Source organism: Schistocerca serialis, chromosome 2 (genome assembly GCF_023864345.2).
Source record: "Schistocerca serialis cubense isolate TAMUIC-IGC-003099 chromosome 2, iqSchSeri2.2, whole genome shotgun sequence".
NCBI lineage: Eukaryota > Metazoa > Arthropoda > Insecta > Orthoptera > Acrididae > Schistocerca > Schistocerca serialis.
In genome coordinates, this window is record NC_064639.1 from 1047486864 (window position 1) to 1047513749 (window position 26886).

A 26886-nucleotide genomic window follows, 5' to 3' on the forward strand; every position below is an offset into this window, starting at 1 on the left:
TTACTACTAAAACATCGAGCTCGGGTTAATAAGAGTTACTCCTAACAGAGATGGGAAGAGGCGGTGAAAAATAGATGGGAAAGACAATGAAAAATTTAGGAAATTAAAACGGAGTGAAGCAAAGAGTAGTTACGGTGAAGAAAAGCTGAGACGGAAGACATTAATGTAAATTAAGTCCAGATGGGTGGCGAGAACCGACGACATGTTGTAGTGCTAGTTCCCACCTGTGAAGTACTGAGAAACTAGTGTTTAGGGGAAGAATCCAGATGACACGTGTGGTGAAACAGGCACTGAGATCACGAATGTCATACATTAATTTCTTTTGTCTCAACTTTTCTTCACTGTAACTACTGTTTGCTTCACTCCATTTTAATTTCCTACATCTTTCGTTGCCTTTACCGTCTATTATTCACCGCCCTCTCCCACCTCTGTTACGTACAATGTACTTAGCTTCTCACTCTTATTAACTCACGCACGATGTTTCAGTAGTACCTCTGTCTTGCATGTTACCCTGTCTTCACCTTTAAGCTCTCCAGTTTTCAAATCTCGTTTGTTGCAGTACCCCAACAATAAGTCTTTCCTTCTCATCCCATACAGTAAGTCTCCCTTGACCTGTGGTTCAGGGCTATTTTCCCAAGATCTACCCCTTTTCCTTCACCCTTCTTCCTTCCCCCTCAACCCTTCTGTCTGAAGGGGGAGCCAATGGCTCCGAAAGTTTGCCAATCACAACAGTCTTTTGTGTGTGCGTTCTGCCGCCGCTTGGTGAGTAGATTTTCTATCTACCCAATTAAATAATTTTATCAATAATAGTTTGTTTTCATTGTTACATTTTCTGATAATTAGTTATCTTTGTTCAACCAAATCAGTATTTACAACATAATCTGAAAAAACACTAATCACAACACTAATGAAAGGAAACCACTTAAACCAAATTTTAATAAAAATGTGCTAGTCTACACATAATGAAACATGCCGCATTCTTCCAGTTAAGTAACTTACTACTCTGGCATAAATTCATTCTCCATTTCTTGACGTTTTCGAGATCCACTGTGATCAAGGATTGGAGAGATGTAATTCTTTGGTGGATTTGTTGGCAGAACATGCTGTGCAGCTATTCGCTGAGAAGTACTTAAAACCTGCAGTAATAATCAAAATAAACAGTTAAAAAATATCGAAAAGTCTATGCTACATCCACATTAGCATGGAGAAAAAAGCACTTCACTCACCATTGGATTAGAAGCTAAATGTATTGTCTTTGGCAGAAGAGTAGGCTCTGATGATTTCAATGTTTGAACTTTCATGGAACCAGATGACTGAACAGGTATGGTTACAATGTGTGAAGACCCTTCAAATAAAACAATTTTGAATTAAAAAGTAATAAGAATGAGAACATGGTTATACACACACACAAAAATTATTTGAGACAATATAAAGGGCACTATCCTCATTTCTTACCTGTACATAAAATTATCTTAATGTGCTACAAAACATGAGTAAACGGCATAAAGTTTTCAAGGGGATTTTGCCACTACTCACAGGAGGCAATTACAGTTACCTATAAACTACCTGACAGTACGCTACTAGATCTTGCACTCACTAATAGACAATGTATTTCAGTGACTAGAAAAGTTTAACTTCAAAGATATTAAAAGATTTGGAGTAAATCTACAACCACAGACAGCAATGTGACAATGCGCAATTGTGCAATAGGTACACTTTCTTCCAACTGAGTACACTATTTGTACTAAGTGTCCTATAGACTCTGGATAACACTTTTTCAACATTAAACTGCTGACATTCTTCAGCTACTCAGGTCGATATACTGTACATAAACTTCCACAAGTACGTCAAATAGAAAGAACTATTTCCTTCACCGAGGAAATAAATTCTTGTGTATACGTAAGTACATGATGAAAAATGAAGAAAATAAGAATAAAGGCAAATATTTAGTCAAGTGATTACACAAACTGTACTTCTTGCAAACTCATACTAACTGCTAAATTCTCAAATGTGGTTAGGACACCAATATTGAACAATAAAGACATTAAGCATGTCAACACAGGCAGGAATGGAGCAATAATGGCAAACAAATCTATTCAAAATTAGCAGAAGGCTATTTATGTCTTGTACACTAAAATGAACTCACTGGATGGCAGCCCATCACCACATTTCGTTTCACACAGACAGAATTTTAAGAACTGTGCCCATAATGAGCCAAGATCACACAACAGCCTTGTAAACAACCTTTGATTACATAAAGACTCCATAGAGTGGGAACAGGTATGTCCTAATGCACAACTTTCCAGCTAAAAATGTTAGCCTCCCACCTTTGGCAATACTTTTTACAAGTACGAAATCGTGATTATTACATCTATGAGGGAATACAAAGATGTAAATCAAGCATTCCACAGTGTACAATATAGCACTTTAGTTGTCGCACAAGAAATAATTTTTTCCCTCACCAACGGGGGTGGGGATGAGGGAACTGAAGAGTCTCCGTTGATGAACAGTGTAAGCCTATTCTTATTTGAAACTACTTCCAGTGACACTAGTTACATTTTGCTGTATAGTCTTACATTATTTTCTTTTGAGAGGCTTTCAATTCTACTTACTGGAATTTAAACCAGTGTCTAAACTTCTCTTTCCAAATGTCGCATGGCACCTGGGCACACTGCTTTATCCACTGATTCCAAAATTGAGACTATCTATCTGCTTCCACAAGCAGCAGCAGCAGCACATGGTTGTGGCCAGCAGTGGATGCAAAACTGCTGGGCATACACAAGTCTCCTGCTGCCACATCATGTCATGATGCATGCTCCCATGATCTCCAGAGTGGGATAAAGTGGCCCTTACAGTGACAGCAGGTCAGTCTAGCATTCCGTATGTATGATTACCACATACAAGCCAGCTTCCTCCTTGCTGACAAGCTGTAGACTTGATTTTTGTTGTGTGTTTGATATAACATTTTATTCCAAATCATTTTTCCACGAGTTATGTATCTTTGACTGTTGGCAGAGTCATATTCCAAAGGTGTTCATGCGTGTAATTCAATCACTGTTGTCCTTTTTGCTCCATTCACTGACCATTAGAAGACATAAAGCACAATCACGATTATAAGAACCCCACTTCAGGGATATATTTTGCCCAGGGCTTACCTCAGCATTATAGCTTATTGAGTGGTCAGTTAAAATATACTAATGCGAACATTTTAGGTTACCCTTTACCACGACTGTTATTGGCATTAAATGAAACAACAAGTTTACTGTTACCAGTCACTGTTTGTTTATCTACACGATGTGTTTCAAAGGTTTTAAACCTCCCATCATCAGGTGGATTTACATTTGATATTATGAAATTTGTGTGTGTGTTGATTTAGGATTTTTTGGAGGAACTTGTGGCATTGTCTAGTGGAGAAACAAAACACTATTTCAGAACATGGTTTTGAGTTTCTTTTGACAAAAAAATTAAACGTATATCTAATGCTAAACATAAAATAAGTAAAATAGAATACCTCCAGTGGTCACAGGTTCCTTTCCCTGTCTTAACACATTACATGTATACTGTCATATTTTGTAAACAAATATGGCATCTGCAAACTATTGGGTGCGAAGATCATATAGCGGAAGAGAAAACATTATCGCAAAGTAAAAGAATATACATTATAAAAACACTATTACAGAATAATTATTTTTAAAAAGGATTTGGAGGTGTTTGTTCTGAGGTGTCTAATACATGCGTTGGAATAAATACTTCAGGTGGTATATAACTCAATTCTGAAAAGTTAAAATAGCTTAAACTTTGTACTAGTTCATACAATCGGATGACATGTTACACACTTTAAGTACAATAACCGTATAGGCTACAGCGGTAAAATTATACATAAATAACCATTTTGATTGGGATTAATAGATACATATGAAAGGCTGGAGGCAAAGGGAGAGGGAGAGGAAGAGAAAGTGAGAGGGCGGAAAGAGTGATTGTATGAGTGCAAACTTTACATGGCAAGGGGTCTTAAGTTAATATCTGTTACATGTAATAACTGCCTAAAGGCTGAGGTAATACATTGGTTAATGCTTTAAAATATACTGATGGATGTACAATCTGTGCCAGTAGTTGATGTACATACCGTTTCAGGCTGCATCAAACCAGTCTCAGGACTGAAGACCACAACAACAACAACAACAACAACAACAATTTCAGGCTGACAAGGGGTACAAGCTGTTGGTGTGATGACATATATGTAAATGAGGTCAATCTTTTGTACTTTTGGTAGCTGTCATGGTAACATAACTAAATATTTATAGTAAACAGTAAGGTGTGTGTGTGTGTGTGTGTGTGTGTGTGTGTGTGTGTGTGTGTGTGTGTGTGTGTAATTTTAATAATTTAGATAGTTGCTGAAAACAGAGATGATACTATTGTAAATATTGTCATTTTTGTCATGGATTATTATTATTATTATAATTATTATTATTTCCCCATGCAGGTGGGTGGCTATAGCTGATGTGTGGTATTTTTCTTTTCTTTTCTTTTTCTTTCTTTCGTTTTTAGTGCTGCCATGTGTACTTTGAATCCAATCTCAAATGATCTGCCTGTCTGGCCTATGTAGAAGCAGTCACAGTCCAAACAATCAATTTTGTACACACGTGTGTGATGAAGTGGGTTTCGTGTGCTGATGATGTGTGGTAATTTCTGTCCACTCTTGTTGTCTGTGGTAAAGGATATGCTTGTGCCTTTTTGTTCGAAGACATTGGCAACCTGATACGAAATGTTACCTAGAAAGGGGATTGTATTGAAGATATTACTTCCTTTTTGTTTTTTGTGTTGTGATTGCTTTGCCATTATTGAGTGTTTTAGAGTGTCCACTATGGAGCTGCTACAACCATTTGCATTAGCTGTTTGTTTTATTATTTCAATTTATTGATCATATTTATCTTCAGAGAGTTGTAGGTGGGTAGCTCTATTGATCATGTACCGGAATGCTGTCATTTTATGGGCTGTGGGGCGACAACAGGAGTTGTGGACTGAAGTATGTGTTGTGGTTGGCTTCCTATAAATTTCAAACTGATGTCTGTTATTCTTTATTCCAATGATAAGGTCTAAGAAATTAATACTGTCATCTGTTTGGTGTTCAACTGTGAATTTTATGTTTTCATGGAAGTTGTTGAATAACTCACTGATGTCACCTTCAGCGCCTTATTAAGATGATTGTATCAGCTACATATCTGTAGTAGTAAATGATATTTTTGAGGAGGTGGACATTAGAAATCAGGATTTTGTCTTCTAAGTTACTTATAAATGTTTCTGCTAGCGATCTGGAAAGATTCGTGCCCACCGCCAGACCATCTATTTGTTTGTAGATTTTACTGTTAAATTTAAAATAGTTGTGTGGAAGTGTGAATTCCAGCAGGTCCATTAATTCAGTAATGTGAGTTGAAGGGATGATGTGACTTACCAAATGAAAGTGCTGGCAGGTCGACAGACACACAAACATACACATAAAATTCTAGCTTTCGCAACCAACGGTTGCCTCGTCAGGAAAGAGGGAAGGAGAGGGAAAGACAAAAGGATTTGGGTTTTAAGGGAGAGGGTAAGGAGTCATTCCAATCCCGGGAGTGGAAAGACTTACCTTAGGGGGAAAAAAGGACGGGTAGATATATATTTCTCCCACGTGGAATGTGTCCCTCTATGTGGGATCTATTGGCACAGAGGAATAAAGGTTTTGTATGTCAAATGAGGCCAATGTGGCTCCATCAGGTACCTCTATGTTTTTGACATGTTGTGTAAATTCTGTTGTGGTTTTAAGTGTTCTCTCATTATTGAATGTGTAAGCTTCTTTGAGAATTCTGAAGAAAATTTTGTTGATTTTGAATATTGGGCTGTTTCTACAGTTCAGTATAGGCCTGATGGTGGTCCTATTTTTGTGATCTAAGGCAAGGTGCTTGTGGGCTCATTGTTACAATGTTTCTTGCTTCTTGGATGGCGAGTAGAAAGTTGGTATTGTTTGAAATGTGTAACCTCTTTTTTGTATTCTGGATGTTATATCTTTATGTATTTCTGTTATGTTGTTGGTATGGAAGAAGTCTGAAGTTTTTCTACGTATGTTGCTCTGTTCATTACAGCAGTTGTTACCCTTGTCAGCTTTTACAATTATTGCATTATTCATGTTTAATTTAATCTTAATGGTACGTGTAAGGGCTGCTTCTCTTCTCTTGTATGCTGGGAATGGTTTTGCAATTTCCTTTTCAATGATTCATTAATTTTGTGGCAGGTGGCTTTTCTCTGTCATTTTGCTTCTTAAAGGTGATGGTTGAGATCTGTGTGACACTAGTGATGAGCGTTTCTTGGTTCCTTTGGTCCAGTGAAGGTTGGACGTTGTGTTTTAAACGTTTGCAGAGTAGTGCCTCTCCTTCTGCAGTGAAAATTATGTTTGTCTTGTCGAGGAAAGGTGTGTAGAATGTGTGTTTCCTTCGGCTCTTTTGGTTGGGTTGGGACGTAACTGTTGCTTTATAAGATTGGTAAGATTGGCTAGTTTTTTCTTCTGTGTAGCTTTTGTTTTCTGTACCATGAACTCTGTGTACTTTCTGACTTTTTGGTAATGGAATCGTATTCTAGTCTATGAAGCAACTTTCCCAACTGTAATTCTGCATTATAAAGCTGTACGTTGAACATTTGTTCTTTAATATGAAGTTCTTTAAGTTCATTTTTCACTCAAGAATTCGAGTGTTTTCCCCCTGTGGCTACGGGTTAGAATAGACCCGAGGTATTCCTGCCTGTCGTAAGAGGCGACTAAAAGGCGTGTCTCACGTTTTGGCCTTTGTGATGGTCCCCTGTAGGGTTTGATCTCCATTTTTCAAAATTTTCCCGAAGAGCGAGCCAATTGCGGAAGGGCGCCTTACATGGTGCATCATGTCCATTATGCACTGAGACCTATTGCATCCTTTGTTGACGTGGATCTGCACTTCTGCTCATTCTCCAACTGTTGGGGGAGGTCATCCTCCTGGGTGCGTATTTTTCCATCTGCTGTGCAGTATAGTTTTCTATGCTGGCGATGATAATGGACTTGTTTGCTTGGTTGCACCTCATATACAGCATAGTAGCCAGTCTGTTGTGGTGGGGCCGCCATGTACCCTGTTGGTTGTTGCCCCCTGACCACACAGGGATCGCTCTGCTAATGCCTGTACCATTAACTCCTCACGTATGCCAAGGGGGAGATACTCACCCCGCTGGGGCATCGGAACCTCCGGCAGTGGCCATCCTGCCAGGTGGCCTTTGCTGCGACTGGGTGGTAGCCGTGGGAGGGTCCCATGTCGGAGTAGGTGGCATCAGAGTGGATGACGCGCGATGAAGCGTAGTACATCATCTCTTGCTGGTGGTCTAACACTAGCAGTCTCTAAGTGTCCACGGGCTCAATTCAATGCACAGAAGTACGACCCCAAATCATTCCCCTCCCTGGCCACACCATAGGAGGAACGTCAAGCTAAGGATGGCAGTGGATCTTATTCGCCCCGGTACCTTATATGTTCGAGAGCTGATGGGGAATCTTTTATAGCGATGAAGCCTCAGTTTTTTGTTGAGCATTTAGAGGACATGTTTGGGGAGGTGGAGGGCTTGTCCAAAATGAGATCTGGGTCAGTACTGATCAAAACAGCATCCTCTGCCCAGTCACAGGAGTTACTCGCCTGTGACAAGCTGGGAAATGTTTCTGTAACCATCACTCCCCATAAGAGCTTAAATATGGTCCAGGGTATCATATTTCACAGGGACCTTCTTTTGCAGTCCGACGATGAGCTGTACGCCAATTTAGAACGGCGATGTGTATATTTCATTCGGAGTGTCCACCAGGGTCCAAAGCCACCGGTGCTATCATCGTGGCCTTTGAGGGTGATACATTACCCGGGAAGTCAAGGTGATGGTCTACCACAGTGATGTGAAACCCCATGTCCCTCCCCCAATGCGGTGCTTTAAATGTTGGAAGTTTGGTCATATGTCTTGTCCAGTGTCCCATATGGAGATTATAGACGCCCATCACATCCCAATACTCCATGTGCCCCGCCTCTCATCTGTGTCAATTGTGGAGAGCACCATTTGCCTTGCTCACCAAACTGCAGGATTCTCCAGAAAGAAAGGAAAATCGTGACGTACAAGACCCTGGACTGACTGACCTACACTGAAGCCAAGAGGAAATTTGAATGCCTACATCCTGTATGCATGACATTGTGTTATGCCATCGTTACAACAGTTCTAGCCCCATCAACTCTGCCAACCCCAGTCACCTCTCAGAGCCAAAAGACTACACCTGGCCCCTTGATGGCGGGGAGCACTTGCCTCCCTGTTGCTCCTGCACCACCTACTTCAGGAGTAACACCTCCCCCCCCCCCCCCCCCCCACCTCCACAACCATCTGGGACGTCCGTCCCCACTTCTAAGCCAGAGAAGCATACAGCTTCTTTGGCAGCTCTCGCTAGAAAGGGGTCCCTTGGGTCACTCCCTTCCCAGGTTTCTGCTAGTGGAAAAGATTACACCTGCCAGTGGCTAAAGAGCCCAAAAGCAGCTGGTCGCAGGGCTTCACACTCATCCTCAGTCCCGGAGACTGAATCAGTGAAGTCCTCCCAGTCAGGGAAACCCAAGGAACAGCGAGAGAAATCCAAAAAGAAGATCCCCAAGACTAAGGGAATTGCAGTGGCACCCACACCACCGCTACCTCCAAGATCTGCGTCTGCGGATGAGGTGGAGATTCTGGCACCTGCTGAGGACCTAGATCTCGCTGGACCCTGAGACAAAATGGATATAGACTGTTCATGCAAAGAATCGTTGGCAGCAGGTGACCCTGAGGTGTAAACTGCCTCACTGAATGTTCCATGCCTTCCCAGTCCCATGTTCTCATCCTCCAGTGGAATTGCGGCAGTTTTTTCCACCGCCTGGCTGAGCTGCGGCAACTGTTAAGCTTGACACCTTCTTTCGGCATTGCCCTCCAGGAAACCTGGTTCCCTGCAATGCAGACCCCTGCCCTCCACAGCTATAAGGGATACTACAGGAACCGTAGCGACTATAATCGAGTGTCAGGTGGATTTTGCATTTATGTCCTAAACTCAGTCTGTAGTGAACCTGTACCCCTTCAAACCCCTTTTGAAGCTGTGGCTGCCAGAATAACGACGACACAGAAAATAACTGGCTGCATATATATATATTCCTCCAGATGGTGTAGTATCCCTGAATGTATTAACTGCACTGGTTGATCAACTTCCTAAACCTTTCCTACTTTTGGGAGATTTTAGCGCCTATAACCCCTTGTGGGGTGGCACCGTTCGTACTGGCAGAAACTTTACTGTCTCAGTTCAACCTCTGCCTCTTAAATAATGGGGCTGCCACACATTCCAGTGTGGCTTGAGATAGTTACTCGGCCAATGATTTATCAATTTGGAGCCCAGGACTTCTCCCATCTATCCACTGGAGAGCACATGACGACCTGTATGGTAGTGAACACTTCCCCATCTTCCTGTCATTGCTCCAGCGTCAAGCCCATGGACACCTGTCCAGATGGGCCTTGTTAAAAACAAGTCGGACTGGGAAACATTCACCTCTGTGGTCACCGTTGAATCTCCCCCACACGGCAACATCGATGCGATGGTTGAGCAAGTGACTACATCAATCATTCCTGCGGCAGAAAACACGATCCCTTGCTCTTTAGGGTGCCCCTGGCGAAAGACAGTCCCTTGGTGGTTGCTGGAAGTTGCTGAAGCAATTAAGGAGTATCGGCGAGCTCTACAGCAGCACCCTTCCCTGGACCACCTCATAGCCTGTAAACGGCTCTGTGCTCACGTTCGCCAGCTTATCAAACGACGGAAGCAGGAGTGTTGGGAGAGATATGTCTTGACCATTGGGTACCATACATCACCTTCCCAAGTCTGGGCAAAGATCAAATGTGTTTTCGGGTACCAGACCCGAACATGTGTTCCCAGTGTTAACATAAATGGCGTGTTATCTACCGACACAAACGCGATTGCCGAGCACTAAGCTCGAGCCTCTGCGTCGGAGAATTACCCCCCAGCCTTTCGCACTCTCAAACGGCGCATGGAAGGGAAAGTCCTCTCGTTTACTACACATCACAGTGAATGAATCCTATAACGCCCTATTTACAGGGTGGGAGCTCCTCAGTGCCCTTGCACATTCGCCTGATACAGCTCCTGGACTAGATCAGATCCATAATCAAATGATTAAACATCTCTTATCTGACTACAAGCGACATCTCCTCGTCACCTTCAGCCAGATCTGGTGCGATGGTGTCTTTCCATTGCAATGGTGGGAGAGCACCATCATTCCAGTTCCCAAACCCGGTAAAAACCCATTTGATGGGGATAGCCATCGGCCCATCAGCCTCACCAACATTCTTTGTAAGCTGCTGGAATGTATGGTGTGTCGGTGGTTGGGTTGGGTCCTGGAGTCACGTGGCCTACTGGCTGGCTCCATGTCAGGGTGGCTTCTGCCAGGGTTGCTCTACCACTGGTAACCTTGCGTCCCTCGAGTCTGCCATCCGAACAGCCTTTTCCGGACGCTAACACCTGGTTGCCGTCTTTTTTTATTTGCGAAAAGCGTATGACATGACCTGGTGACATCATATCCTTACCACATTATACGAGTGGGGTCTCCAAGGCCCACTCCTGATTTTTATCCAGAATTTCCTGTCGCTCCATATTTCCCGTGTCCAAGTTGTGCCTCCCATAGTTCCCCCCCATATCCAGGAGAATGGAGTCTCACAGGGCTCTATATTGAGTGTGTCTGTATTTTTTGTGGCCATTAATGGTCTAGCAGCAGCTGTAGGGCCATCCCTCTGACCTTCTCTGTATGCAGAGAACTTCTGCATTTCACAATGCTCCACCAGTACTGGTGCTGCTGAGCAGCGCCTTCAGGGAGCCATCCTCAAGGCGCACTCATGGGCTCTAGCCCACAGTTTCCAGTTTCCGGCCACAAAGTCGTGTGTTATGCACTTCTGTCGGCATCGTACTGTTCATTCAGAACCAGAAAGTTACCTTAATGATGATCCACTCACTGTAGTGGAGACATATCGATTCTTAGGACTTGTTTTCAACACCCGATTGACTTGGCTTCCTCACCTTCATCAGCTTAAGTGGAAGTGCTGGCAGCACCTCAATACACTCCGTTGCCTGAGCAACACCAACTGGGGTGCAGATTACTCTGTGCTGTTGCAGCTCTACAGAGCCCTTGTTAAATCCCGCCTTGACTATGGGAGTCTGGTTTATGGTTCAGCGGCGCCCTCAGCGTTGCATTTAATTGACCCATTGCACCACTGTGGTGTTTGCCTAGCGACAGGAGCTTTTAGGAGTGAGTCCGGTGACCAGTGTCCTTGTGGAAGCCAGAGTGCCTCCATTGCAGGTTAGGCGTGCACAACTGCTGGCCAGTTATGTAGCACACGTTTGTAGTTCTCCTAGGCATCTGAATCACCGTCTCCTTTTCCTATCCATGGAGGTTCATCTCCCGCATAGGCGGCCCAGGTCAGAGCTTCTAATTGCAGTTAGTGTCCGACCCATTCTTTCTGAACTGTAGTCTTTGCCTTTACCACCTATACTTGAGGTTCATTCACGTACACCTCCATGGTGTACACGTAGGTCGCAGCTTCACCTGGATCTTTCACATGGGCCTAAGGACTCAGTCAACCCCGTGGCTCTCCACTGCCACTTCCTCTCAGTTCTTGACAAGTACCAAGGCCACGAAGTGGTTTACACCGATGGCTCGATCGCTGATGCTCACGTTGACTTCACGTAATCGCTGATGCTCACGTTGACTTCACGTATGTCCATGGAGGACAGCATTCCTTGCCCAATGGTGGCAGTGTTTTCACTGCCGAGCTGATGGCTACACCTCATGCTCTTGAGTCCATCCATTCATGCCCTGAGGAGGCGTTTCCTCTATGTACTGACTCCTTGAGCAGCCTAAAAGCTCTCGACCACCATCCTTTGATAGAGACCATCCAGGAGTCCATCTGTGCCCTGGAACGGTCCGGTCATTCAGTGGTGTTCGTCTGGACCGCAGGTCACATCAGAATCCCAGGCAACGAACTTGCCAACAGGCTACGCGGAAACCACTTATGGAGATCGGCTTCTCTGCAACTGACCTGCGTTAAGTACTACACAGCAAGGTTTTGCAGCTTTGGGAGACGAAATGGCATAACCTCAGCACGCACAACAAATTGCATGCCATTAAGGAGATTACGAATGTGTGGCAGTCCTCCATGTGGGGCCTCTCGCAGGGACTCTGTGGTTCTCTGCCGGCTCCGCATTGGCCACACTTGGGTGACACACGGCTACCTCAGTGTCGGTGCAGTGCCCGGCTGACAGTGTCCCGTATCTTGGTGAGCTGTCCTTTGGCTGCCCCGGGACTCGTTGTCATTAATTTTAACTGACCTCTTCGGCGTGTCCTTTGTCCCTTCGTTTTCTCCATTCTAATGCTTTTAGGGTGGATGTTTTAATGTGTCACAGAGAGGTTGGCTTTTTCTTTTTATTCTTGTGGTCAGCCTCCCACAGCAATCTGCTCTCTTGTTTTTACCCCTTCTACCTGTTTCTTGCTCCGCCCTATGGTTTTCTTTTCCTGTTTTTTTTGTCCATAGCAGTGTTGGTTGTCCTTCTATCGTTCTTCTGGTTCTTGCTTTCTCTTGTTATTGTGCTGTATGTCTCCTTTCTTTTCTTCTTTCTGGCACAGATTGTACATCCATCAGTATATTTTAAAGCATTAACCAATGTATTACCTCAGCCTTTAGGCAGTTATTACATGTAACAGATATTAACTTAAGACCCCTTGCCATGTAAAGTTTGCTCTCATACAATCACTCTTTCCACCCTCTCACTTTCTCTTCCTCTCCCTCTCCCATTGCCTCCAGCCTTTCATATGTATCTATTAATCCCAATCAAAATGGTTATTTATGTATAATTTTACCGCTGTAGCCTATACGGTTATTGTACTTAAAGTGTGTAACATGTCATCCGATTGTATGAACTAGTACAAAGTTTAAGCTATTTTAACTTTTCAGAATTGAGTTATATACCACCTGAAGTATTTATTCCAACGCATGTATTAGACACCTCAGAACAAACACCTCCAAATCCTTTTTAAAAATAATTATTCTGTAATAGTGTTTTTATAATGTATATTCTTTTACTTTGCGATAATGTTTTCTCTTCCGCTATATGATCTTTGCACCCAATAGTTTGCAGATGCCATATTTGTTTACAAAATATGACAGTATACATGTAATGTGTTAAGACAGGGAAAGGAACCTGTGACCACTGGAGGTATTCTATTTTACTTATTTTATGTTTAGCATTAGATATACGTTTAATTGTTTTGTCAAAAGAAACCCAAAACCATGTTCTGAAATAGTGTTTTGTTCCTCCACTAGTCAGTGCCACAAGTTCCTCCAAAAAATCATAACACAACACACACACAAATGTCATACTATCAAACGTAAATCCACCTGATGATGGAGGTTTAAACCTTTGAAATGCGCCATGGAGATAAACAGTGACTGGTAACAGTAAACTTGTTGTTTCATTTAATTTAAAGTTAAAATATATCTTGCAAAATAATTCATGGCAGAAGTTTTAATTTATCATCATGATCGTAACTATGCAGAATGCATTCTAAGGTACGGAAAGTTTGCAGTGTTTAAAAATCATGCATGATACATGGTTAACTATATGTATGAATTATTTATATATCCTGATCTCTAAATTATTTAAGATATGGAAATGATTATAATCTACATAAGTGATTAGCTAAAATATAAAATACAAGTTTTCATAATCTCATCTGGGAGGCTAGAGTTTCAGAGATGATATTTAGACTATTGGCCTCTTTTCACCCAACTGTTCACTTGTTAAACACAATATGAAGCCGTACGAATCAACATAAAAGACTCCTCAGGAAACTTCATGCCTGTATTAGCTCAACAGCAATGTAAACAAACTGCAGAAGTCTACCTTGAATTCTGGGTTTTAAATATCTCTGAACTGGCCAGGTATTACCCAATATAGTAAACCTGTGCCGCTTGTTTTCTGAGAGTTAAGCAGCGTACATCCAACGTTTACCCTATTATGAATGAAATCCAAGAGAATGGTGGCAAGTAGTTTCAGAAAGTAACAGGTAGCCTCATCTTCTAACACAAACTTACTGTTTTATTAATGGAGAGCCATAGCAAATAAGGCCAATTAGGGTCTTGTACTGAGTCACACCACTAATTTTAATTCACTATTTCTTAGAACCCTAAAACATGACACACCGCCAGCTCTTACGCCAAGGAGAAGCCCACTCAAAGACCAAACTCTTAATTTGTTAGTCTTTAATGTTATGACTGCAAGCCAAAAACACTACTATTGGTGATACAGCCACAAACTGGTGTTTCTATACCACTTTCTGCATTATATCATCATCCTCTGAGTAAACTGGTTAGGGAGGGCATTTGTCTGACATTTTCTAAAACACACCCAACAATGTGGACATTTTGAAGCACATCCACCACCAGTCAAATATTGTTTGTAACATGCTGTGAGCACACAAACGGTTGCCTGTGGTTGTGACACTACATATACAGAAAATATTCCAGAATGAGATTTTCACTCTGCAGCAGAGTGTGCGCTGATATGAAACTTCCTGGCAGATTAAAACTGTGTGCCCGACTGAGACTCGAACTCGGGACCTTTGCCTTTCGCGGGCAAGTGCTCTACCAACTGAGCTACCGAAGCACGACTCACGACCGGTCCTCACAGCTTTACTTCTGCCAGTACCTTGTCTACTACCTTCCAAACTTTACAGAAGCTCTCCTGCGAACCATGCAGAACTAGCACTCCTGAAAGAAAGGATACTGCGGAGACATGGCTTAGCCACAGCCTGGGGGATGTTTCCAGAATGAGATTTTCACTCTGCAGCGGAGTGTGCGCTGATATGAAACTTCCTGGCAGATTAAAACCGTGTGCCCGACCGAGACTCAAACTCGGGACTTTCAGGAGTGCTAGATCTGCATGGTTCGCAGGAGAGCTTCTGTAAAGTTTGGAAGGTAGGAGACGAGGTACTGGCAGAAGTAAAGCTGTGAGGACCGGTCGTGAGTCGTGCTTCGGTAGCTCAGTTGGTAGAGCACTTGCCCGCGAAAGGCAAAGGTCCCGAGTTCGAGTCTCGGTCGGGCACACAGTTTTAATCTGCCAGGAAGTTTCACAGTAAATATTGTTTGTAGAAAGCTATTGCACGTTGTTGTTTAATAAAGTTTAATGTCTTTACATTATATCTACTTACAACATTATGTATCAGCAACTAGTATAAAAGCCCAACACTTTAAATGTACCTACCAATACCACTAGGTATCAATAACTGCAGTAGCAAAATAAAACTGAACATAAATTTACATTACTCACACTTGAAAATTAATTAAAGTTCTCATACTGATTCGTTGTGGATTAAATAATTTTAACAACTAGTAATTTGGAAATGCAACTATCTAAAACTTATGCTACAACTTCTATTATGTAAAATTTATAGAAAAGTAAAGCAAGTAATGTATTTATTAAAAATATGAATGTTTCTTCTCTGTTTTGCTTATAATGATTAAGTGTACACTAAATTGTAGTCTATTATTTATTGTAAAAGAAAGATTGGTTGATATTTATGTTCACGCCATACATGCTGTAAGTACTGTTAGCACTGTATGTTAGTGTTAGTAGGCAGTTGGGTGTTTATTTTCTGTGAAGATGATGTAATGCAATTGCAGTGAAGACAAAATGTATTGTGATTTAGAAGACTCCTTTGATGGTAAAATGCAGACCAGAAAACTTTAACGAAAATTGTGTTATTTAATAACTGATGCTACCTGCGAAATCCACTTTGATTTTAAAGATAATTACAGCTGTTCTGTTATTAAAAACTTGAGCCAACATATATCACCCCTCAAGAAGACAACAAAACTACCATACACAGAGATAAGTATTAGAGTAAGAAATTACTGAAGTAAACTTGTCCTCTTATGATGGGCATTCAAATGACAAATCTGAAAATGGAAAATATGTCACTAAAATTTGTACTTTGATAAGAGGAATGTTACAAGATCACTGCTACAGGTACTATTATTGTTATGACCATTTGTCATTTATTATTGTAAATAGTAATCACATGTCTGGGTGTTGTATGCTGATTTAGTGAGAAGTGGTCTGTGCAATCAAGTCATAAAATTGGCTCTGTATATAGAGCACTAGTACTTCCAAATGTGGAAAGTGCTTGCTAAAAGAATCTTTAATTAAAATATCGATGCTGTTTAAACACTAGCACAAGCAACATTAGAAGCAATGCTCCCACGCTGCCAAAAAAATACACTAAGAACTCACCTACATCGAAGGCAATGACATACACAATGAACAAAGATAGAGCACATTATTTCCAAACTGAAGTACCTAAACCTCAGGGTAATATTCAGTTTTCAAAGTGAAAATGTTGGCTAGGTATTAAGCTATCATACTAATCGCTTTTTTCTTTCTCTTCAAAACTACATTTATCCTGTTGAGAGTAGTAAAAATAGTGTTATTTTCAAAGTTAGTTTTACTTCTGATACCATACTATCATAACAGCAAATAGAAATGTTTTTATGTCAAATGATTGGTGCATAGCAGAGTTCCAAGATGATGATGTTTACTGCACATAAGATCAGCAGATGTCAAGCTGGTATTGACTTGTTAACATTCAATTTGAAGTTTGAAGGAAAAAACAACAAAAATACAAAACTAATATTCCATATACAGACCACATGATCCATCAGAATGGCAGAAGACTAAAGATAAAGTGGGAAGATGAGTAGTGATGGTAATCAGCTTTCAGTGGTTTGTAAATACAATGTTAGATACTGCCAGGGAGTGAAAATGCAGCAAGAAAACTACCATCATTTTCATAAATTGTTTTACAACTATAAACATATGCCTCAACAGAACAGTTTCAGTAAAAATTTTATTTTGGTACAGAAAACTGCAAGGAAGAGGTAGATATATTACGCAGTGAGTTTTCAGTGGCACACTTTGTGCACATTTCCTGTGCAGATAATGTAGAAGTATGTTGCACTACCTTTAGCAGCCTGCTTATGGCATTTGAATGAGACACCATGGTGTGGGTTCCTGTAGTCATGTCCTAGTTCATGAACCACAGGCAACGTATGAGTGGCCAAGTAAGTGGTCCCGACAGTCGGGATACCAGTTACTTTGGAATAAGGCTGGGCATCTCGGACATATTCTGAGTCGTGGTCACCTTTGTGCTCATACGGCAAAGACTACCAAATCCACCGGTTAGTCCCTCAGCCGTTAGGGGTAAACCTAATGGGACTCGGGGCAAGCAAGGCTAGCAACCTGCTTCCCTGGTACTTTAAATATGATGCTGGCAACAATCAGAGCAAAATGCCTCGGACCTTTGGAGGTGACGGAGTCCCACCTCTAACTGACAAACCAGGGACTCCTAAGATACGACTTGGCAAACAAATGGTAATGAGATGGGGAGCTATTAATATCAATGGGGGCTACTCTTGGAAGAAGGTAGAGCTGGCAGAGGCTGCAAGTATGATGGGGCTGGACGTTTTAGCTGTTAGTGACATTCGGGTAAGGGGTGAGAAAGAAGAAGAAGTGGGAGAATACAAGGTCTACTTGTCAGGAGTCAAAGCAGGAATAGCACAATGGGGTGTAGGGCTTTACATCAGGAAAGAAATGGAACCCAGCGTAGTTGCAATAAGGTATGTAAACGAACGACTGATGTGGATAGATTTGACAGTGTCTAGCAAGAAAATTAGGATTGTGTCAGTATATTCGCATTGTGAAGGGACTGATCAAGATAAGATGGATAGTTTTTATGAGGCACTCAGTGATGTAGTTATTAGAGTAAAGGACAAGGACAGTGTTCTGCTCATGGGTGATTTTAACGCCAGGATTGGAAATCGAACAGAAGGGTATGAAAAGGTTATGGGTAAATTTGGAGAGGATATGGAGGCCAACAGGAACGGGCAGCAACTCTTGGATTTCTGTGCCAGTATGGGCTTAGTAATCACAAACTCCTTTTTTAAACATAAGAACATTCACCGGTATACTTGGGAAATCAGGGGAACCAGATCTGTCATTGACTATATAATAACAGATCAGGAATTCAGGAAGGCTGTGAGGGACACACATGTATTCAGGGCATTCTTTGATGACACTGATCATTATTTAATCTGCAGTGAAATTGGGATTGCGAGGCCGAAAGTGCAGGAGGTCAGGTCCATATGTAGGAGGATAAGAGTGGAGAAACTTCAGGATAAGGAAATCAGGCACAAATACATAACAGCGATCTCAGAAAGGTACCAGTTAGTTGAATGTAGTCAATTACAGTCATTGGAAAAGGAATGGACAAGGAACAGGGACACAGTACTAGAAGTGGCTAAAGAATGTCTTGGAACAGTAGTGTGTAAAAGTAGGAGGAAGCAAACAGCTTGGTGGAATGACACAGTCAAGGCAGCCTGTAAAAGGAAAAAGAAGGCGTGTAAAAAATGGCTACATACTAGAACTCAGGTAGACAGAGAAAGTTATGTTGAAGAAAGAAACAAAGCCAAACAGATAATTGCAGCATCCAAGAAGAAATCGTGGGAAGACTTTGGAAACAGGTTGGAGACATTGGGTCAAGCTGCTGGAAAACCATTCTGGAGTGTAATTAGCAGTCTTCGAAAGGGAGGTAAGAAGGAAATGACAAGTATTTTGGACAGGTCAGGAAAACTGCTGGTGAATCCTGTGGATGCCTTGGGCAGATGGAGGGAATATTTTGAAGAGTTGCTCAATGTAAGTGAAAATACGATCAGTAATGTTTCAGATTTCGAGGTAGAATGGGATAGGAATGATGATGGAAATAGGATCACGTTTGAGGAAGTGGAGAAAATGGTCAATAGATTGCAGTGCAATAAAGCAGCTGGGGTGGATGAAATTAAGTCGGAACTCATCAAGTACAGTGGAATGTCAGGTCTTAAATGGCTACACAAGATAATTGAAATGGCCTGGGAGTCGGGACAGGTTCCATCAGACTGGACAAAAGCAGTAATCACACCAATCTTTAAACATGGAAACAGAAAAGATTGTAACAACTACAGAGGTATCTCTTTAATCAGCATTGTGGGTAAAATCTTCTCAGGTATTGTTGAAAGGAAAGTGCGAGTATTAGTTGAGGAGCAATTGGATGAAAATCAGTGTGGGTTTAGGCCTCTTAGAGGTTGTCAGGACCAGATCTTTAGCTTACGACAAATAATGGAGAAGTGTTATGAGTGGAACAGGGAATTGTATCTATGCTTTATAGATCTAGAAAAGGCATATGACCGGGTTCCTAGGAGGAGGTTATTGTCTGTTCTACGAGATTATGGAATAGGAGGCAAACTTTTGCAAGCAATTAAAGGTCTTTACATGGATAGTCAGGCAGCAGTTAGAGTTAACGGTAAACTGAGTTCATGGTTGAGAGTAGTTTCAGGGGTAAGACAAGGCTGCAACCTGTCTCCACTGTTGTTCATATTATTTATGGATCATATGTTGAAAACAATAGACTGGCTGGGTGAGATTAAGATATGTGAACACAAAATAAGCAGTCTTGGATATGCGGATGACTTAGTTGTGATGGCAGATTCGATTGAAAATTTGCAGAGTAATATTTCAGAGCTAGATCAGAAATGTAAGGACTATGGTATGAAGATTAGCATCTCCAAAACGAAAGTAATGTCAGTGGGAAAGAAATATAAACGGATTGAGTGCCAAAAAGGAGGAACAAAGTTAGAACAGGTGGACGGTTTCAAGTACTTAGGATGCATATTCTCACAGGATGGCAACATAGTGAAAGAACTGGAAGCGAGGTGTAGCAAGGCTAATGCAGTGAGCGCTCAGCTACGATGTATTCTCTTCTGCAAGAAGGAAGTCAGTACCAAGACTAAGTTGTCTGTGCACCGTTCAATCTTCCGACCAACTTTGTTGTATGGGAGCAAAAGCTGGGTGGATTCAGGTTACCTTATCAATAAGGTTGAGGTTACGGATATAAAAGTAGCTAGGATGATTGCAGGTACTAGTAGATGGGAACAATGGCAGGAGGGTGTCCACAATGAGGAAATCAAAGAAAAACTGGGAATGAACTCTATAGATGTAGCAGTCAGGGCGAACAGGCTTAGATGGTGGGGTCATGTTACACGCATGGGAGAAGCAAGGTTACCCAAGAGACTCATGGGTTCAGCAGTAGAGGGTAGGAGGACTCGGGGCAGACCAAGGAGAAGGTACCTGGATTCGGTTAAGAATGATTTTGAAGTAATAGGTTTAACATCAGAAGAGGCACCAATGTTAGCACTGAATAGGGGATCATGGAGGAATTTTATAAGGGGGGCTATGCTCCAGACTGAACGCTGAAAGGCATAATCAGTCTTAAATGATGATGATGATGATGATGATGACCAACAAGAATTAGCTTTTAAGTACGTTAGGGATAACTTCCGGGCATCATGCTCAGCGATTTTCTGACAGTGTTTCCTTTTCAGTCCAAGTGAGTGCTTTTCCTATGAAATAATTATTAACTTGCTCTTTGGATGAAGAGTACCACATCATTTAGGCATTCAAACCCATATAAATAATTTTTTCTCAATTCCAGAAAATTAAAAACTGGTTTGAGATTGTGTAAATGACGTCACTTTTTTTTACGTTAAATGGATTAACACTATGTTTTTAATGTACATAAACAGACAAATCTTGTGGTTTTGCTCCAAAAGTTACTCTCCATTATGTCAGTTTTATAACATAGAAGTAGAGTCATCTGCCAACATGTAGGACTTTGAAATGAAATTACGTTTATTAACTTCCCAAAAATTTTCATTTCTTAGAGATACATTACTTTGGAAATCCAATATTCATTTACACCTGAATGAGATTTTCACTCTGCAGCGGAGTGTGCTCGAGTTCGAGTCTCGGTCCGGCATGCAGTTTTAATCTGCCAGGAAGTTTCATCTACACCTGTTTGTATTTTGCACTCGACAATGACATAACTCTTTTCAAGAATGAGAAAGATTTATTTTGGCATTAAGTAGACTGCTCAGAAACCTTTTTTAACCACCTCAACATACATGTGATCACAGGAAATCACCATATAACGGTACCTATGTAAGGGGAGTAAAGTAAACGCATATTTACATTGCCGTTCTGTAGACTGCACAGTGTCCCTAATCATGAACAATGCAATACAGCTTGCATACAATGTTCGGTCTACCAACAGACTTGAAGGGTCTTTTAGTTTAGACAATGCACGCATTGTCACTTTACATGAAGGGTTGCAAAGCTGGCCACCAAACTGATGTATAGTACAGCATCATCATTTGAATATTCAACATCTTATATCTGGATCATAGCAGTCAACTACAGTTAACAACCCCAGGTGGCGATCCTGAGGAGAACGCAACAAAACTGTGTTCTGCCTCTTTGGAGGAAATTGCAACACCTGTGTTGCCCCGGCTTTCTGCAAATATCTCTTCAAAATCAATTTGGCCTCTACATGGTCATTACGAAAAGCACAAATCCCTGATCAGTGTGCAAAGACAGTGGCCAATGGAAAGTGTGGAAAAGAACCTGCATTAATGGCAACTGGTTCTCTTTCCAAATGAGTGCAAGATAATCTTGCCCCTGACGATAACTAGAAGGTTGTGGAGGCAGCCAGTTACCAATCCACAGTTCAGGCATACAGTTAAACAGCTTGCTTCAGGATGGAGGTCAGGTTTTGGGTAGGCAAATACCATCAACTGATGTTGGCGACACTTCATCACTATTGACGGAAATTTGAGGACTGCAGTTTTGGAACAAGATTATCCAATCTATTATCCAGTACTACAATAAACATTTCGGTGGTAGATTTATCTTCCAAGGTGATAATGTGCAAGCACACAATTTCCACCAAGTGAACACTTTCCTCCAAAAGGTAGGAATCAACCACAAGGAATGGTATGCCATACCTAATGACATGTAACTGACTGAGCACTCTTGTAACCGTTTGAAACATGCAAGTGTTATCATAAGAACCCTCCACAAACAATGAAATGACTCCAGGGAGGTACTTTCAAAGACTGGGACAGGTTTGTGTAGCAATGCGGTAGCTACCTAAAAGGTTTGCTCAAAAAAAATCCAGAACATTCATAATTTTGTGCCAATGGGGTGTGCGAGTGAAATGCAGTTGGCATCCCCGCACATGCTTGTGTTTAATGTGTCACTGCCAGAGATTTCCTTGTTGTATGTCTGTTACTTATTGTTCAGTGCTGTATTAAGTAAGTAGGATGATGTGTCACACAGATCGCGAATTTCAAGATGGCAGAGTGAGATGAGCAACACATCTGCATTAAATTTTGTGCAAAACTCAAGAAAACCTTTACAGAGCCACTTTAAATTATGCAGGAAGCATATGGTGATGAGTGCTTAAGCTGTACTTGGTGTTACGGATGGTTCACATGGTTTAAAAATGGCTGGACGGAAGTTTAAAATGACCTTAGTTCAGCACATCCTTCAATGCCTACCGACAACGCTTATGCCCGGAATGTAAATGAAATTGTGCATGAAAATCCAAGGATGGCTGCTCGAGAGATTGCAGAAGAACATTTCAGTCATGTCAAGAAATCCTGACACAGCATCTTGGAATGCATCCTGTAGCTACCACATTTGTCCCATGGCTCACGAGTCTAGACCAGAAAGAACTCTGGCTCGCAATCTGTGAAGAGCTTTTCAATCGTGTAAATGAGAACGAGATGTTCCTTAAGAAGATCATAATTGGTGATGAGATGTTATCTACGACTGGGATGTTCAGACCAAGGTTCCATCTTCACAATGGGTCGGGAAACGTTCTCCAAGACCAAAAAAAGCTCGTCAGGTCAGGTCAAATTTTAAAGCAATGTGCTGATATTCATCATGAATTCGTGCCACAAGGACAAACTGTTAAACGATAGTACTGTCAGGATGTGTTGCGACACCTGCGAGAAAATGTGAGAAGGAAACTGCCTGAAATGTGGCGAGACAATTCATGGCTCTTGCAACATGATAACGCACCCACACATTCATCTTTGTTGGTGCACAACTACTGCACAAAAAGCAAAATCGCTAAGCTGCCTCATCCTCCGTACTCTCCAGACCTGTCCCCCGCTTTTTTGTTTGTTTCCAAAGTTGAAAACCCGTTGAAAAGACGAAGACTTCCAACGATAAACAAGATACAAGAAAATTCGTGGATGGTACTTCGAGCGATACAGCAACACTGCAAGTCTGCTTCTGGAAGTGGAAATGGCATTGGGAGCAGTGTATCAATTCTGGAGGATAGTGTTTTGAAGGAGACCATGCACATTAAGCAAAAGGTACGTGTAGAAAAATTTTGTGGACATAGTTCCAGAAGTTTTTGAACATATCTCATATGGACATCATACCAACAAGGATCAAAGCATGTTACAAAGTACAAGGTGGAGCAACAAAGTATCAAATGTTACACAGCAGACCTTGATTTCACTGACGTACTTTCTCGGACAGACTGCCTCCTTTCTGATACATAACACTCTCTCTTTCATTTTGTAATTACAAAACTGAATCAACTATGCTGAAGTGTTCAGTTCGTACAATTCAAACACTGAGTTGGGCTAAAGGACCAGCAACTCAATTTATTTTTTATGGCGTCTGTCATAGTTGCATATAATTTTTAATGGTGACTAGTTTCGGCTGCTTGTATTCGTTTTTCAACCATTAATTATGTCTCTAATGTTTGACTATCATAATTCCATTGGGACATTCAAAAGCTCTGTTCATACATTATGTGAACACAAAAAGTCTGGGTTACTGTAGTACACTCCTGGAAATTGAAATAAGAACACCGTGAATTCATTGTCCCAGGAAGGGGAAACTTTATTGACACATTCCTGGGGTCAGATACATCACATGATCACACTGACAGAACCACAGGCACATAGACACAGGCAACAGAGCATGCACAATGTCGGCACTAGTACAGTGTATATCCACCTTTCGCAGCAATGCAGGCTGCTATTCTCCCATGGAGACGATCGTAGAGATGCTGGATGTAGTCCCGTGGAACAGCTTGCCATACCATTTCCACCTGGCGCCTCAGTTGGACCAGCGTTCGTGCTGGACGTGCAGACCGCATGAGACGACGCTTCATCCAGTCCCAAACATGCTTAATGGGGGACAGATCCGGAGATCTTGCTGGCCAGGGTAGTTGACTTACACCTTCTAGAGCACGTTGGGTGGCACGGGATACATGCGGACGTGCATTGTCCTGTTGGAACAGCAAGTTCCCTTGCCGGTCTAGGAATGGTAGAACGATGGGTTCGATGACGGTTTGGATGTACCGTGCACTATTCAGTGTCCCCTCGACGATCACCAGTGGTGTACGGCCAGTGTAGGAGATCGCTCCCCACACCATGATGCCGGGTGTTGGCCCTGTGTGCCTCGGTCGTATGCAGTCCTGATTGTGGCGCTCACCTGCACGGCGCCAAACACGCATACGACCATCATTGGCACCAAGGCTCATCGCTGAAGACGACACGTCTCCATTCGTCCCTCCATTCACGCCTGTCGCGACACCACTGGAGGCGGGCTGCACGATGTTGGGGCGTGAGCGGAAGACGGCCTAACGGTGTGCGGGACCGTATCCCAGCTTCATGGAGATGGTTGCGAATGGTCGTCGCCGATACCCCAGGAGCAACAGTGTCCCTAATTTGCTGGGAAGTGGCGGTGCGGTCCCCTACGGCACTGCGTAGGATCCTACGGTCTTGGCGTGCATCCGTGCGTCGCTGCGGTCCGGTCCCAGGTCGACGGGCACGTGCACCTTCCGCCGACCACTGGCGACAACATCGATGTACTGTGGAGACCTCACGCCCCACGTGTTGAGCAATTCGGCGGTACGTCCACCCGGCCTCCCGCATGCCCACTATACGCCCTCGCTCAAAGTCCGTCAACTGCACATACGGTTCACGTCCACGCTGTCACGGCATGCTACCAGTGTTAAAGACTGTGATGGAGCTCCGTATGCCACGGCAAACTGGCTGACACTGACGGCGGCGGTGCACAAATGCTGCGCAGCTAGGGCCATTCGACGGCCAACACCGCGGTTCCTGGTGTGTCCGCTGTGCCGTGCGTGTGATCATTGCTTGTACAGCCCTGTCGCAGTGTCCGGAGCAAGTATGGTGGGTCTGACACACCGGTGTCAATGTGTTCTTTTTTCCATTTCCAGGAGTGTATAATTCCAACTGCATATTCATGACACTATTTTTATACGAAGTCAACATAAATTTGTTGTGTGCACCAATACGAGCCCTGCGATTCTATGAAAGAATCTCCGAAGCTGGGGTGTAGGAAAGAAAGTCACCAACTGTTTTTCAGGTCTCAGTTGAACTCCACGACATTTTTCAGCACCACTCAAGTCTCCATCCTGCCAAGAACTGCCAGACTATGCTTTCTACTTAAAAATGACACATTACACATAACAAGGAAAGCAATAATAAGAATCACTTCTGCAGTGATAAACAATGAAGGTATCAGCATTAGCGTGAAGGGTAACTTAGTATTAGTCTTGACAGACAACATCTTAAACAGATACAAAGTCCTGAAACATATTGTCCACAGCAAAATTACTGAATACTTAACATAAATTGTAATTCGAAGGAATTATCAAGCACACTGCTGTCCTTGCCACCGGAGTGCTGTAAGGATATATATTTCTTTGAAAATTTCATGGAAGAGTTTTTATACATTATGACCTTAGGAAATAGTTATAAAGTATGTGTTTTCTTGTTTTATGTGGAATGAGTGGGGATCAGAGCAACATGACCCTGCACACTGCCATTTGAGTGGACAATCATCTTGCCACTCAAAGCAACAACAATAGCCACAGACCAGGGAGTACAAAAAGATACCACCATATTGTTCAGAATCCTTGTACCAATTATCATTTTAACTTAATGAGGAACCTGATCGCTTCTCACTTCTCAGTCTGTCAAGTCACTCCCCCCCCCCCCCCCCCACCTTCCATTTTACTATGTTTCTATCCTGTTCCTTCTCCCCACCCCCACACATCCTCTGATGGCCACTGCTACTACTATCCCTTGTTTAAATCTATCTTCTTGTAACCTGCCTTTGTTATTCTGCTTTCAATAAACAAATTTTTTTTACTGCAGCTACTGTTACTTTCCACTATAGATGTTAATAGTTACTTCTAAGTGTTGTATCCAGTATTGTATTATGCCAGAGTCTTTCCTGGCTAGGCTTAAGAACGAAAAGACCCTAATCATGCATGGAAAAATAAATAGATAAATAAATAACAAAAAACATCACTAAATCTTTAGCTGAAAAATTAGCAGGAAAGGATAAATGTCTGTGGCGAGTATGGACGTAAACAACGAATTCTTTGGGGTACATGATGGAAACAACATATGAGTCAATTTTGGTAACACAACATTTTAGACACTGCGCAGTCATGCCTTTACAACAACATGGGTTCACTCCTTTTGAAAGATTAGAGACCACAGAGGCACCAATATAGCGATGGCCTAAGAGAGACATGTTACCTCTGTTTCATTAAATCACTCATTTTTCATTGTGAGATCTTTTGACTAACTGTAAAGTAAAATAAGACTGATAAGAAAAGTTACAGTTGTTGGGAACGGTGCGTGTAATTCTATGCTGAACACTTACAAAGGTTTCCGATGTTTTCCGAGGATGTTGCAAGGTAATGCAGAGTATGTTACAATAAAAGAAAGTCCGCCCCTGGTAGCTGAGTGGGCAGTGCGACGGAATGTCATACCTAACGGCCCGAGTTCGATTTCCGGCTGATTGGAGAT

General features: G+C 42.2%; 1 protein-coding gene across 1 annotated transcript in view; it reads right to left on the reverse strand.

The window, feature by feature from the left end:
* LOC126458484 (transcription factor Dp-1) overlaps positions 1–26886 on the reverse strand; it is a 198406-nt gene that overhangs the window by 117348 nt on the left and 54172 nt on the right. The window contains exons 4-5 of the mRNA XM_050095576.1: positions 1227–1345; positions 1000–1136 (exon numbers count right to left, since the gene is read on the reverse strand). Of these exons, the coding sequence (XP_049951533.1) occupies positions 1000–1136; positions 1227–1345 (256 nt within the window). The remainder of the gene's footprint in view (positions 1–999; positions 1137–1226; positions 1346–26886) is intronic.